This window comes from Capsella rubella, unplaced genomic scaffold (assembly GCF_000375325.1).
Source record: "Capsella rubella cultivar Monte Gargano unplaced genomic scaffold, Caprub1_0 scaffold_8, whole genome shotgun sequence".
NCBI lineage: Eukaryota > Viridiplantae > Streptophyta > Magnoliopsida > Brassicales > Brassicaceae > Capsella > Capsella rubella.
The window spans coordinates 9,430,272-9,443,790 of NW_006238916.1; the positions used below are offsets into that span (position 1 = coordinate 9,430,272).

General features: G+C 36.1%; 6 protein-coding genes across 6 annotated transcripts; 2 read left to right on the forward strand and 4 right to left on the reverse strand.

Annotated features, from left to right (window-relative positions):
* The first annotated feature begins 17 nt into the window (after window positions 1-17).
* On the forward strand, window positions 18-988 carry LOC111832603. Its single transcript, XM_023789994.1, has one exon. The coding sequence runs from the start codon at window positions 330-332 to the stop codon at window positions 933-935; it is 606 nt and encodes a 201-aa protein (XP_023645762.1). The 5' UTR covers window positions 18-329; the 3' UTR covers window positions 936-988.
* Window positions 989-1,322: 334 nt separating this feature from the next.
* On the reverse strand, window positions 1,323-2,702 carry LOC17876457 (putative xyloglucan endotransglucosylase/hydrolase protein 13). Its single transcript, XM_006281746.2, has 3 exons — window positions 2,399-2,702; window positions 2,112-2,305; window positions 1,323-1,851 (listed from the first exon to the last, which is right to left on the reverse strand). Exons 1-3 carry the CDS (start codon window positions 2,669-2,671, stop codon window positions 1,461-1,463), a joined length of 858 nt encoding a protein of 285 aa, XP_006281808.1. The 5' UTR covers window positions 2,672-2,702; the 3' UTR covers window positions 1,323-1,460.
* Window positions 2,703-3,896: 1,194 nt separating this feature from the next.
* Window positions 3,897-5,300, reverse strand: LOC17874648 (putative xyloglucan endotransglucosylase/hydrolase protein 13). Its single transcript, XM_006281460.2, has 3 exons — window positions 4,983-5,300; window positions 4,691-4,884; window positions 3,897-4,476 (listed from the first exon to the last, which is right to left on the reverse strand). The coding sequence occupies exons 1-3, from the start codon at window positions 5,250-5,252 to the stop codon at window positions 4,086-4,088; spliced, it is 855 nt and encodes a 284-aa protein (XP_006281522.1). The 5' UTR covers window positions 5,253-5,300; the 3' UTR covers window positions 3,897-4,085.
* A 934-nt stretch (window positions 5,301-6,234) lies between these two features.
* On the reverse strand, window positions 6,235-7,737 carry LOC17876885 (probable xyloglucan endotransglucosylase/hydrolase protein 25). The gene is made up of 3 exons (XM_006279612.2): window positions 7,370-7,737; window positions 6,922-7,115; window positions 6,235-6,756 (listed from the first exon to the last, which is right to left on the reverse strand). Exons 1-3 carry the CDS (start codon window positions 7,652-7,654, stop codon window positions 6,378-6,380), a joined length of 858 nt encoding a protein of 285 aa, XP_006279674.1. The 5' UTR covers window positions 7,655-7,737; the 3' UTR covers window positions 6,235-6,377.
* A 596-nt stretch (window positions 7,738-8,333) lies between these two features.
* LOC17875513 (xyloglucan endotransglucosylase/hydrolase protein 22) lies at window positions 8,334-9,518 on the reverse strand. Its single transcript, XM_006280856.2, has 2 exons — window positions 9,182-9,518; window positions 8,334-9,086 (listed from the first exon to the last, which is right to left on the reverse strand). The coding sequence occupies exons 1-2, from the start codon at window positions 9,446-9,448 to the stop codon at window positions 8,499-8,501; spliced, it is 855 nt and encodes a 284-aa protein (XP_006280918.1). The 5' UTR covers window positions 9,449-9,518; the 3' UTR covers window positions 8,334-8,498.
* Window positions 9,519-11,499: 1,981 nt separating this feature from the next.
* On the forward strand, window positions 11,500-12,625 carry LOC17875177 (probable xyloglucan endotransglucosylase/hydrolase protein 23). Its single transcript, XM_006282058.2, has 3 exons — window positions 11,500-11,792; window positions 11,883-12,076; window positions 12,177-12,625. Exons 1-3 carry the CDS (start codon window positions 11,517-11,519, stop codon window positions 12,562-12,564), a joined length of 858 nt encoding a protein of 285 aa, XP_006282120.2. The 5' UTR covers window positions 11,500-11,516; the 3' UTR covers window positions 12,565-12,625.
* Window positions 12,626-13,519: the final 894 nt, after the last annotated feature.

Genomic DNA, 13,519 nt, shown 5'->3' on the forward strand with positions numbered 1-13,519 from the left:
TGCTTCCGCTGCTCTTCCCGCCGGAGTTTACCAGGCGCCGCTTCCACTTCACATCTTGGCCAGCAAAGGAGCAGCTAGGGTTTCCTTTATTGGGCCTTGTCTCCAATTTCGGTCCATTAGCCTATGAAAGGCCCAAGTCCATAAGCTCTTATCAGGCTTCTAATGCTAATAAGCCCAGGTCTAGTTCTATAATTTCCTTGTTAAATCTACAACAATTTTTGTGTCGATCTTCTTATCTCTGTGGCCGAAGACTCCATGAGAGTGAAGGATTACCCTCATTGTTAAGGTTTAACTTCTATCAATTTCAAATCCTGGTTTTAGTTTCTCTTATGGTTTTGTGGTATGTTTACAAAAGCCTGAAGTTTAACACAACCCTCTCCAACACCTCCACTGCCCCAATAAATCCCAATTCCCACCCATCGCCTCAAGGATTGAAGCTCGGATCTGTTCTCATTTTTCACTGTCAAACCGGCTACACGCTTTGTGTGGAATTCCTTAACCTCCATGGCTACGTGCTTCATGTGAGGGAGGACCCACCTGCTCTGTTACGGTTTTGCATCAATCTTGTAAGTGTCCCGGTTATAGCTTCATCTAGAGTCTTGAGTTATGTTTCTATGAGTTTGATGGCCTTTGATCCATTGCTCCTAAACCTTCTCATGCTGGCGAGAAACCCAATTTGTGTCTCCTCCGTGGAACACTCTTTCAAAAGCTCGGATGCATTTGTTGCAAGAGCCGTCTATGACCATTTTTTGGTCGAGGATTTCGCGAAGCACGTCTTCAAGGTCGAATCCGCTATGGTCCCAAATGATTTTTCAAAGATTGTAAGCTTCTCAAAGTTGATCATCCTTTTGGAAAACTCATGGAACCTTTATCTTTATTTTCATTGTATTTTCTTTGATTCAAGCTGTTTGAACTTCCCTCTTTTGAGGTTTTAGATGAATGAAAGTTCTTGTTTGACCAAAAAAAAAAAAAATTCAAAATGTCGAATGCAGCTAATAGTAATATCAAGTTCTGTTACCCACAATTGGTTTATTCAACTCAGGATTTTGTTTCTGTGCTTTGTTCTTCAAATCTGTTGAATGAAAAAATAAGAATAACAGAGAAATGGGATTCTTTAATGTGTTCTCAGTACAGAGAGCTCTGTTATTTGCTCTGTTTTCATAACAGGATGCTCTGTTTTAACTCCGTGTTAGGACATAAAACTCTGTTTCTTTGCTCTGTTATCAGGTTGGTTTTGTTTGACTCAAATCAAATTTTATTATTGTTTTAAGATATAAAAGAAATAAACAAACAAATACAAATTGTGACAATGACAAAACAAATTATTCAGTAACCCATAAAGGGAAATAAATCTTTGAAACTCAAGAGGAAATTACAGAATCAAATCAACAAATCAAGTAGATAAAAAAAATTGAAAGAAACCAAACGGATCAAGTCCGTAAATGCTCTTGGTAACACGATCAGCCGAGGTTGCACTCCGTAGGCAGACCTTGAGGGAACCTCTTGTAGTCAGTACAATAGTTATATATCATATAATCATCTTGCACCCATTTCATCTGTCCGTACTGGTTTGAGTTAAGGGTAGTCCACATCCACGAGTTGCTATTTGCGTTACATGTCACCCAGTTCAACAACGAGGTCCGGCTGCAGCAGTCCACATCGTTGAAGCTTCTGTAAGAAGCGCTGAATGGAGCGTTGGTCCAATCTGTCTTGACTAGACCGCCTCGTGTGGCCCAATCATCAGCTTCCCATAGACTCGAGTAGATCTTCATCGGCTGGCTCTTAGGGTAAGCCACACCATTAGCCTCGTTGTTCTTGAACACTCGGATTGGGATTCCATCCACTAGAAAGCTTTTGAGATCCCCATGAAAAACAAAAAACATATAGTCAAGAACTGTCATGGATCAGTTTCCGCAATAATTATATCCATAACATGCTAAAAGTTCAAAAATTAAGAAAATCTAATTAATGTTGATAGGTCTAAAGTCTAAACAACCTATATAATATAAGTGTCGATAGATATGTTTTAAATCAGATTATAGACTGCTTTAAACGTTTGATTAACGTATACGATACTTTCATATTTTAAATTGGACCAATCGGTTACTTACATGATGTTGAGAGGGTTCCAAAGGACGGTGTAAGTGTGGAAATCCGCAGTTGGGTCGAACCATAGATAGAACTGCATTTCACGGTTACCTTTGCCTCCGGTGAACACATTTGTATGAAGAACGTAAGGCTGTCCTGTAACATTACCCAAGAACTCGAAATCTATCTCATCCCATGTTTCTCCTTTTGAAGAAAGCTGTGAAAAACATGCTAAATATTAGACTGAAAAATATATAAAAAAATGCCACAATATTTAAAAGAAATGAAAACAGGTGAAGTTTTCACATACGTAGTAAGCTGTGACGGTTCCGGCAGAGTTTCCAGCGACAAGTTTCATCTTCATGTCGATCTTTCCGAACAAGTACTCCTTCTTTGATTGAAAACCTGAACCAGAGACCTTGTCGAGAGTGCAAGTCAAGAGCTGTCCACTCTCAAATATATTGGCACGACCATTTCCCCAAGTGATATCGAAATTGTCGTAGAAACTTCCGGTAGTTACACCGATCAAGACCAGAAGAGACGACAACAACAACAAAGACTGTTTGGTCGCAAAAGCCACCATTTTTAGTGTGTTGATTTTTGCTCTGTTGTGGTTGTTTATATGTTTTCTGGAGGTTTGAGTATGATCGGAGAAGGGTGTTTGTTTATATAGCTAGATGTCCCTTCTAAAGGTGAATGCATCATCAGAGAGGTTCGTGGAGTCCCATTATAGACGTGGTAGTCTTATACAAGCGATAATAATTATTATTTGTAAATAAATTAATGTCAGGTTATATACCTGAATAATTTATATTGAAGTCGTTCAACGTACATTTAAATTATACATGTCCCTATTTTTTTCTGAGAACATTTTAATAACCCTTTAAGCTATTTATTTTCTTGTTTTTGGTCATGCATTTGGCTCACGTACGTTCATATAAGCTTGTTTCATGTGATAGTTTTTTTGGAACCAACATTGTGTTTTTCTGAAAGTTAAGATAATTAGTACTTAAAACAAATGAAACGAAAAGCTTGAAAATATTGTTTTGGTAAAATGGACCGACATGTTTTGGAAATCTATGAGCAACATGTCAGCCACATACATGTAAGAATTGTCACGCGGATAATAATTAAGGCAACTACGTGAATTATTCTTCGAAACTCTTCCAATAAAATTTAAAAAAGAAAAATTGAACATTCATTTCATCAGGTGGATAAATTTAAGTCAAGCATAGTCAAAACACTCAAAAGATTACTATGTAATAAAAATCAAACATTAATGGCTATAAATTTTATTAAAATGGTCTATGCTTTCTTATATGTATGTTGCTTCCTTCTTCGCTACAACCAGATTTGGCTCAGAGTTTCTATTCATAAATTTCTTCAGCTTGAGATTAAGGTCTAAGTATATATCAGAGATAACCTCCTTGTTCATATATTCTTCGTCCATTCACATGCATGCATCCATGCACTTATCTCCACTGATTCTGTCTTCGTGCACTGCTGTGTTTCATTATTTTGTATTCATCCAGACCAACCAGACACATCGTAATTGGTATCTAATTTGTAGAAACGTAAAAAAAGTCAATATATATTTAGATTTCATCAAATGTATCCGGTTGAATCCAAACACAACTGGCTATAATTATGAACACCTTTATTCTTTTCTGCATATTCTTGGCTCTAGCAACTCTGTTCTTTACTCTGTTTTTGGAACTGAGAACTCTGTTTTTTTGTTTTGTTTTGTGTTGTGACCAAGAAACTATGTTTTCTTTTCTCTGTTCTCATGTTGGTTTAAAATGGTTCAAATCACATTTTATTACAACCGTTTAGATATGAAGCAAGCGTAACCAAATCAACTAATCCCAATATGGGAAATAAATCTTTGAAAATCAAAAGAATAACCATATCAAATCATCAAATATTGAGGTAAAAAGGAAAACAAAGAAAGATATAAATAAATAGTGCCAAGTGCTCGAATTTTCTCGGTAACATGATCAGTTGAGGTTGCACTCCGTAGGCAGACCCTGAGGGAACCTCTTGTAATCAGTACAATAGTTATATATCATATAATCATCTTGCACCCATTTCATCTGTCCGTACTGGTTTGAGTTAAGGGTAGTCCACATCCACGAGTTGCTATTTGCGTTACATGTCACCCAACTCAACAACGAGGTCCGGCTGCAGCAGTCCACATCGTTGAAGCTTCTGTAGGAAGCGCTGAACGGAGCGTTGGTCCAATCGGTCTTGATTAGACCGCCTCGTGTGGCCCAATCATCTGCTTCCCAAAGACTTGAATAGATCTTCATTGGCTGGCTCTTGGGGTAGGCTACGCCATTAGCCTCGTTGTTCTTGAACACTCGGATTGGGATTCCATCCACGAGAAAGCTTTTGAGATCCAAAAACAAAAAACACAACTTCAAGAACAGTGATGGATTGAATCAAGATTCTTGATATTGGCAACTCAAAAGTCAAAACGGCTAAAAAGATGGAACTGATCAAGAAAACTAAGATTTGTTGATCATCGAGATAGTTCTGAACGTCCGATAAACCCTAACCAAAAAAGATTTAGACCATTCAGTTGAAACGGGATATTGCTTACATGATGTTGAGAGGGTTCCAGAGGACTGTGTAGGTGTGGAAATCCGCAGTTGGGTCGAACCATAGATAGAACTGCATTTCACGGTTACCTTTGCCTCCGGTGAACACATTTGTATGAAGAACGTAAGGCTGTCCGGTAACGTTACCCAAGAACTCGAAATCTATCTCATCCCATGTCTCGCCTTTAGATGAAAGCTGTGAAAACATTCTTAATATCAGATTCAAACAATGATCAATGCCACAAAAATTTTAAAGTAATGGTAATAGACTAATAGTTGGAAGTTATCACATACGTAGTAAGCAGTGACGGTTCCGGCTGAGTTTCCGGCCACGAGTTTCATCTTCATGTCAATCTTTCCGAACAAATACTCCTTCTTTGATTGAAAACCTGAACCGGAGGTCTTGTCGAGAGTGCAAGTCAAGAGCTGTCCACTCTCAAATATATTGGCACGACCATTTCCCCAAGTAATATCGAAATTGTCGTAGAAACTTCCGGCTGAGAGGCCGATCAAGAGCAGAAGAGACAACAACAACAGATATTGTTTGATTACATTAGCCGCCATTTTAAAAAAGTTTTTAAAATGGGTTATTTTACTCTGTCGTTGGTTGTTAAAAATATTTGGTTTCCGATGGTTTGAATAATATGATCGGAGATTGGTGTGTTTATATATATAGAGATTTCTCAAGAATAAGTGCACTGCATTAGAGAGGTTCGTGGTGTACCATTACCTACGTGTTGGTAGTCTTAAACTAAACATGTTTGTTAGTTTGTATACATGAATAAGAATTATGCCAGCTTCGTTACGTAGTCGCCCAACGTAACGTACATATAAACTAACAAACGCGTAGTTTTATCATTATCATTTGACAAAATTCACAAGCTCGTTTTATATAATGAATTATTAGACCAATTAGTTAGCAACTTAGCAATTTTTTAACTAGCTCTTTGATTATTCAAAGAAAAAAAAACATAAACCGAGGCTTACAAAAAGAAAAAATAATAAAATAAATATTATATAATTATGAAGAAGAATACTATTTGTTTTGATTTACTGAATGGACCGACATGTTTCTGATATATAGGAAGGACATGTCAACCACATATGTAAGAACTGTTACGCATATTCTTTGGCTTATAATAAAAACAAAAACCAGAATATTCATTTTCAGGTAAAGAATAAGATAAATCTCAGTCAGTCAATATGCCAAACAAAAAAAAAACACAAATCTCAGTCAATCATAGTCAAAATCACTCATACTGTCTACAAATGTTATACTATAAAACCGACACATCATCCATGGCACTAAATTTTCTTTAGGTTTAATTCAAACAGATCTTAAAGTGTAGATTATAGAACATTATGTAATTACAAAAATTTCTAGAAATGAACATAGATCTTTATTAGTTTGATTTTACTTTCTGAAATTTCTACAATGCATAATATAACATGAAGAAATGTGCGTCTATAATTAATATATACCATTTTATGTTTTGTTTTCTAAAAGATTTTACTGACGAAATATGCTTTGGGACAGAAGCCATAATTAAACCAACATAACTCACGCCCATTTTATTATGTAAATATCTACACAGAAACAGGGGAAATTGCTTAATAACAGAACCCGAATACAGAAAATACACATAATATAACATACATACTTAGTAGCTGCTAGAGTTTCGTAGCAAGCTAGAGTCTACACTCCTTTGGAAATCCTTGAGGAAACCTTTTGGTGTCCGTACAATAGTTATAGATCATGTACTTGCTCTGCACCACTCTCATCTTATCTTCCGCTGTTAGATCGAGCCTTTGAGAGAACCATCTCGGTGAACTGGCTGGACAAGCTGATTTTCCTCCCGCGGAAACGCATGCATCTGCTCTAAAGTTTCTGTAAGAAGCGGTGAATGGTGCCTTGGACCAGTCGGTCTTAACAAGACCTCCCCTTGTTGCCCACTGGTCTGCGTTCCATAGACTCGAGTATAGCCTCATCGGCTGCAGTTTTGGATATTGAATACCCATATGTTGTAGATTCTTGAATTGTCTCACCGGAACATCATCCACCATGAAACTGCAACAAAACACTCAATTGGTGAGATGGTTAATACTAAATCCGAATTTTGAAGTCAGTGTAATTTTTTAATTTGTAAATTGTGAATCTAACACAAATATTCTTCTAGTTAGGACAGAAAAATTAACTTATGTAGTATCTTTGTTGTGTATATTATATACTTACACGATGTGATGAGGGTTCCATAAGACAGAGTAAGTGTGGAAATCAGCGGTTGGATCGAACCAGAGATGGAATTGTTGTTCTCTATCACCTTTGCCTTGAGTATACACATTAGTATGCATCGTATACGGGTCACCAGTTAGATTACCAAGAAACTCGAAATCGATTTCGTCCCACGTCTCACCTTTTGACTTCAACTGCATGGATAATTAAAACAAAATCAAACTGTTATAATATCCAATGAGTATAAAAAGTGAACCACACTCTGTTATATGAAATTTGACGTGGTAAGTTGGCAGCTAACAAAAATATTTTCTTAAAGATTTTTAAAATATTCAAAAATTTATACTTAAGGTAATCACTTTTAAATTGGAGTTTTCCCACACATGCTAAAAAAAAAAGGCCTATGTACATATGTTATATATGATGTTAACTGTTAAGTGACACTAACGTAGTAGGCGGTGACGGTTCCGGCGGAGTTTCCCGGGACGAGTTTGAGCTGCATATCGATTTTCCCGAACAAGTACTCTTTCTTGGTTTGGAAACCAGAGCCAGAGGCACTGTCGAGGGAAAGGGTGAGAAGCTCTCCGTTGTTAAGGACCTTGCCACGACCATTACCCCAAGTGATATCGAAGTCTGTGTCGAAAGTTCCGGCTAAAACCGGAGAGAAGAGGGTCGAGGTGGAGACCACGGTGAGTGTGAAGAGTAGAGATAAGATCAAAGTAGAACGGTCCATGTTTTTTATGTGTCAATAAGATAGAGAATTGAAATCGTTCATTGGGACCTTATGTGTTGGGGTGGGTTTTATACAAGGTAGGCAAGTCCTAGTCTTTTTGGAGTTTTGTTCGCCGTTTGCGACTCTTGTGTAGTTTAAGTTGTGAACAGCTGGTTCTTTGTTGTGAAGTAAAAGCAAGCATGTGCTTAATTTTTGCCTCATGCAGTCATGCTACGTGTGTGCTTATTCTTTGTTTCGGTTCAAGTCTGCCTGATCCGGTTCGGTTGATGTCCAGTTTGGTTTAGAGATTCTGGTTGACTGGTTCTGCAAAATTTTAGGTCTTGGAGCTAATTTGGTATAAATTTTTTGACAATCCAACTATTAGACTATAGTTGGTTTTGTATTGTATATATAAATTTTGAACATTAGTATAATTGGTCCGGTTACACTAAAAACTAAAACCGGTTAATTTTGGGATTAAAGTAATAACACCAATCAAATTACATGCAAACTCCAGTTTGATTTCGATTATAGTAAAGTTATTGCTCGATTATAAAAGTGTGCCATTATAAAACCAAATAAAAACGTTATTGCTCCATTTTGGTTTTGGACTAAATCAGAAGCGGCCATTTTTGGACTGGCTCGGAGAATATATCGGAACGAACTACAGAGACTTATAAAAAAAATAGAAAAGGCAGAGTGTAACAAAGAGAATATTTATAACTTTAACGAACTATATAGTGCTACCATATTACAAACGAATCAATAAAATTCACGTGATCTACAATAAAATGAATAAAATTCATAACAACGACAAAAAAGTAAATTTGTGTTTCTCTCTTTTTAACTCTTTAGCTAAGTCTCTCTACGCAGCTAAACACTCTTTAGGAAGACCTTGTGGGAACCTCTTCGTATCAGTACAGTAGTTATAGATCATGTAGTTCCTCTGCACCCATCTCATCCTTTGTTGAGCCGTTGAGTCAAGCTGCTGTGACAACCACGAGCCAGTGGTGGTCCTCTGTTTCGAGCCACAAGAAGACTTGCCGTTTGACCAAACACAAGCTTCTTGTTTGAATCCACGGTACGAAGCAGTGAAAGGAGCTTTAGACCAATCAGTTTTGACCAAACCGCCTCTTGTGGCCCAATCATCAGCGTTCCAGAGACTAGAGTACATTCTCATTGGTTTGTTCTTTGGGAACAGAGTGCCTACAGACTCCATGTTCTTGAATTCTCTGATCGGAGTTCCATCGACGGTGAAGATGATTCTTTGTGGGTTCCAGAGAATGGAGTAAGTGTGGAAGTCAGCTGTTGGATCAAACCAGAGTTTGAATTGTTGTTCTTTGTCTCCTTTGCCTTGTGTGTAGACATTAGTGTGAAGTGTGTAAGGTTCTCCACTTGAATTGCCCAAAAACTCGAAGTCAATCTCGTCCCATGTTGTTCCTGGTGATTTCAACTGCACAAGATACAAAGACCCATCTCAGAAATATGAACTTTAGAAATGTAAAAGACCAAAAACTAAAACAGAGATATAGTTTTGTTCGAACTTACGTAAAGTGTAGTGACAGTTCCAGCGGAGTTTCCAGGGACAAGCTTCATTTGCATGTCGATTTTACCAAACAAGTACTCGTTCCTGGATTGGAAACCAGAGCCAGAGGATTTGTCAAGAGATAAAGTGAGAAGCTCTCCATTGTTCTTGATCTGTCCACGTCCATCTCCCCAAGTGATCTCAACGTCTCTCTGGAAATTAGCTGAAACAGAGGAGATGATGATAAGTGAAAGAAACAGAGGAAGCAAGTAACCGATGATGATCGCCATTTTTGTTTTTCTTGAGTATTGTGGACTTGTTCTTGTATTGTGTGTTGTATTTGGTTTGGTGGTTTTTGAGGGTTTATGGAAGAAGGTATATATAGTGGCTGAGCTAGTGAAGATTTTTGTAGAGGCGGTTCGGTGATAGAAGAGGGAAGGTTCGTATGGTGAAAGACACAAAAGCCAAGAGTCTTTGAGGCAACAGCTGGTGATTGGGCCATCTTCGTAGTAAAAGCTGTGTTTAATTGGCTTTGGTGTTCACGCGGTTTTTGTTTAGTGCTGTTTCTTTTTTTAGGTAAATAATTAATAATTTACTACTTTTTTTCTTTCTAATGTTTCAAATTTAATTGGATTTTGGAGTTCTTTTGCTCAGAAAAAGTTGGATTTGAGAGTTGGAAGCTTTACCACCGGCTTGGACCGACCTTAAAATAAGTGGAGTTTTGCTCTAATAGAACCAAGAGATTCTGTTATAAACCAAAAATAAAGAGAGGAGAAAAAGTGTTATTAATCTTTTAAAAAAGTAATTAGAATATGACAAATTTAATTATTTTTTATATAGTACATATGTTATTTTTATAATTTTTTCTATTAATATATTCAGTCGTTACTCAATTTTTGTAACGGTTTTGTTATTAGCGAGTGTTATTGTTCAATTAGTAAGGTAGCTCAAATGAAATTTAACTATAGTTAATTTGAGTTGATTTTTATCTTTGATAGTATTTAATATTTATTGTCATTGCCACTTAACATATTTAGACTGGTTAATGAAAATGGGATAAGGATAAACATTGAATTTTCTGTTTTTGTATTTTGTTTATAGTAGGAAGAAAATTGAAAACGAGGATAAGAAGAAGTTGACACGTTAAAGTAGGGATATGGTAGAGTAGTGGGTAAAATCATGAATTTGACTGACTCGAAAATGTTTTAAATGTGTCGTAGTGGAGACAGCTAAGACATTCAACTTGGTGAAGGTCTTGGCCAGGAAGCTTCTTTGTCCAAGTGGCTTCATCCTCAAAGCAGTCCCAACTCTTACGCAAAGTCTTTAGATATCAGAATTTGATAAACTTATAACTTCTCTTAAATGTTTTTGGTATATATACTTTTGTTTTTGTTTTTACGAAATCATTCGTTGTATGATCTTAATACAGTATGGGGGTTATATAACTATTCATCTTTTAAATCATTTTCATTTACAGATATGGATTTGGAACAGTTTCATGACCACGGTGAAAAAACTATCTTATGCTAATTTTCATAATTGCTTTTTAAACAAATTGATATGTTTTTTGGTTCAAAAAAAAAATTGATATGTTTCTCTCAGTTTAAATATTTTCTTAAGTTTTGGGTAAGAAAAAAGATTATCAGAAGATATAAAAGGTCTAAAAGTGAAACAATACATATCTTTATGGGCTTATCTAAGCCCACGAAACTTTAGTCCACTTAAGAGTTTCAGAAACAAAGAATTTGGACCAATTGGCTCGTTCGCACTTCGTCTCCCGTCTAGTTAACTTGCTCTCAAAGTTTTGATGCTCTTAAAGATTTCGCAGTCTTTATGTTAGAATATGGTGCTTAGAGAAGACGTTCAGTAGCCAACCCTTAAGGCTACGGAATGGGGTTTAAAAAGTAAAATTATGGTTGATACTTGATTACTACTTCTCGTCATCAAAGTTAACTACAGTAGAAACGAATGTTAAATATAATTTTTCTGAAACAATGTGTGAATTGTGGCCATTTGTTGAACCAAGTCTGATTTATTATATGGATAGACTCAAAGTTTGAACATGAACTGGCCATTGTCTCTGATTGGTTTCTATATATATAAACCTCATCCGTTATAAACGCATGGATAAAGTAGAATCTTTGAAGAATTGAAGCTCTTGTTGAAATTAAAACCCTTCAGTTTTAACAAGTGTCCACAAATACTATTCGTTCACTTACCATCTGTTGCTAATAAGCCAAAACACATTATTTTCTTCTCCTTCTATTCCTCTGTCTCACCCAAATGTCACTGTCTGTATATCTTCTCTTGACTATAAATTATCTGACCCACACCATTTAAATTTCCCAAAAAGAGGACATGGGTTGCTCACAAATCCTGATCCTTGTGTCTATTTTGTCATGCTTTACTTTCATGTGGTGCTTAGTGTTGGCAGGTGATTTCAGAAAAGATGTTGACATTATATGGGGAGGCGACAAAGCAAAGATACTACAAAACGGACAAGCCATTACATTATCTCTTGACAAAACCTCTGGTTCTGGTTTTCAATCCAAAGATCAGTTTTTGTTTGGTAAGATCTCTACGGACCTCAAGCTCGTCCCTGGAAACTCTGCTGGTACTGTCACATCTTACTATGTAAGAATCTTTAAAACCTAGCTATGAACCTTTTTTTGGTCTGATAGTATTTGATGTTATAAATATGACAAATGTGTGTGTGTTGTGTAGGTAGCGTCTCAAGGAGCGATGTGGGATGAGATAGATTTCGAGTTCTTGGGGAATCTGAGTGGTGATCCATACACTGTCCACACAAATGTGATCATGCAAGGAAAAGGTGATAGAGAACAACAGTTTCGTCTCTGGTTCGATCCCACGACTGATTTCCACACTTACTCCATCCTCTGGAACCCTAAAACCATAATGTAAAACACTAAATACTTAATCTCCGGTCCATTCACCTCTTAGTGTATATATAACAAACAAAACATATAGATATATTTAGGAGTCGGATCTTTGGCGCAGATTCTATGTGGATGGTACACCGATAAGACAATTCAAGAACATGAAGACAATGAATGTACCTTACCCTGAGAGACAAGCAATGAGAGTCCACTCAAGCTTATGGGATGGAGATGATTGGGCTACAAGAGGAGGACTCGTGAAGACTGACTGGTCCAAAGCGCCTTTCACTGCTTGCTACAAGAATTATGAGGTCCAAGACTGTGTTGGCTCTAATGTAACTTGCGGTGGTGATGGCTCGAGCTCGTGGCTCAAAGAAGGGATTGATGACAGTGGCATGAAAAGGCTTAAGTGGGTACAAAGGAACTTCATGATCTATGATTACTGCAATGACCCTAAGAGGTTTCGTCTAGGGTTGGCTAGTGAATGTGTTGCTAATGATATGATTTAAAACATTATAAAAAGAGTTATAACTTCACCTATTCAAGTTATACATACAAAATAAAAAAACACTGGCATACGATTACAAATTTACAAGAAAACTAGGTCCGGACCCGCGCTACAGCGCGGGGGAAAATTACCGGGTTTTTAGTCTTTTGTACGTTGCGAGATAATTTTATTTGTGTTTGCTTTACTTTATTTTGATCAGTAATTAAATTTTATCATTTTTAGATTGTATGTGTTGGTTTCGAATATGTTCAAAATTATTTAAATTGTATGATTTTAGTTGGATTGTTAATTTTAGAACAATATGTGACATATATACATGTATAAATATTATACAATGAAAAACAAATATTATACAATGAATCATTTTTAAAATTTAGGGATTGACCCGCGGTACACCGCATGATCATAAATACATGATTTTAACTTGGACCTTTCATGCAGTCTTGTAAAGTTGCAAATCTCTAGAATAAACAAATAAAGAGCCAATGATTTCTTATTTCTTATCGTGTTTAAATGTAAAATCTGTGTTGATGTTACAATTTTCTGGTAGCAAAAACTTATTTATATATATCATATTTTCTTAGGGTTAAATTGAAAAAAGATTAGTTTTATAATCAAGCCAGCAATTCGAAACTATTGCCAAATAAATATTAAAGATGGTCATAGAGAAAAAAAAATAGATATTAAAGATGGTTGAAAATGAAATATCCCGTAACTGGTGTGAAGATCATAGTTAATATAGGAGAAAACTATACATCCAAATATCAATATAGGATATTTAAGGAAGATTTTGTTTTGAAATATTATGGATAATTTGATAATGATTATTTTATATTTAATTTATATTTCTGATTTTTAGGTTAATTTGTTAAACCAATATACAAAATCATACATTAATGTATTTTTCCTTAAACAAATTAAGATTAATGTACTTTCCCAAACCGATATTGATGGTT

Bases quoted from the DNA above. Each gene is read 5' to 3' on its own strand.
- LOC17874648 (XM_006281460.2), bottom strand. From the start codon at position 5,252: ATGGCGGCTAATGTAATCAAACAATATCTGTTGTTGTTGTCTCTTCTG. The intron at 4,885-4,982 runs GTATGTGATAAC...ATGTTTTCACAG, and splicing joins GAACCGTCACTGCTTACTAC to CTTTCATCTAAAGGCGAGAC. The intron at 4,477-4,690 runs GTAAGCAATATC...GGATCTCAAAAG, and splicing joins TGGAACCCTCTCAACATCAT to CTTTCTCGTGGATGGAATCC.
- LOC17876457 (XM_006281746.2), bottom strand. From the start codon at position 2,671: ATGGTGGCTTTTGCGACCAAACAGTCTTTGTTGTTGTTGTCGTCTCTT. The intron at 2,306-2,398 runs GTATGTGAAAAC...TGTTTTTCACAG, and splicing joins GAACCGTCACAGCTTACTAC to CTTTCTTCAAAAGGAGAAAC. The intron at 1,852-2,111 runs GTAAGTAACCGA...GGATCTCAAAAG, and splicing joins TGGAACCCTCTCAACATCAT to CTTTCTAGTGGATGGAATCC.
- LOC17875513 (XM_006280856.2), bottom strand. From the start codon at position 9,448: ATGGCGATCATCATCGGTTACTTGCTTCCTCTGTTTCTTTCACTTATC. The intron at 9,087-9,181 runs GTAAGTTCGAAC...TATCTTGTGCAG, and splicing joins GAACTGTCACTACACTTTAC to TTGAAATCACCAGGAACAAC.
- LOC17876885 (XM_006279612.2), bottom strand. From the start codon at position 7,654: ATGGACCGTTCTACTTTGATCTTATCTCTACTCTTCACACTCACCGTG. The intron at 7,116-7,369 runs GTTAGTGTCACT...TTATCCATGCAG, and splicing joins GAACCGTCACCGCCTACTAC to TTGAAGTCAAAAGGTGAGAC. The intron at 6,757-6,921 runs GTAAGTATATAA...GTTTTGTTGCAG, and splicing joins TGGAACCCTCATCACATCGT to TTTCATGGTGGATGATGTTC.
- LOC111832603 (XM_023789994.1), top strand. From the start codon at position 330: ATGGTTTTGTGGTATGTTTACAAAAGCCTGAAGTTTAACACAACCCTC.
- LOC17875177 (XM_006282058.2), top strand. From the start codon at position 11,517: ATGGGTTGCTCACAAATCCTGATCCTTGTGTCTATTTTGTCATGCTTT. The intron at 11,793-11,882 runs GTAAGAATCTTT...TGTGTTGTGTAG, and splicing joins GTACTGTCACATCTTACTAT to GTAGCGTCTCAAGGAGCGAT. The intron at 12,077-12,176 runs GTAAAACACTAA...TCTTTGGCGCAG, and splicing joins TGGAACCCTAAAACCATAAT to ATTCTATGTGGATGGTACAC.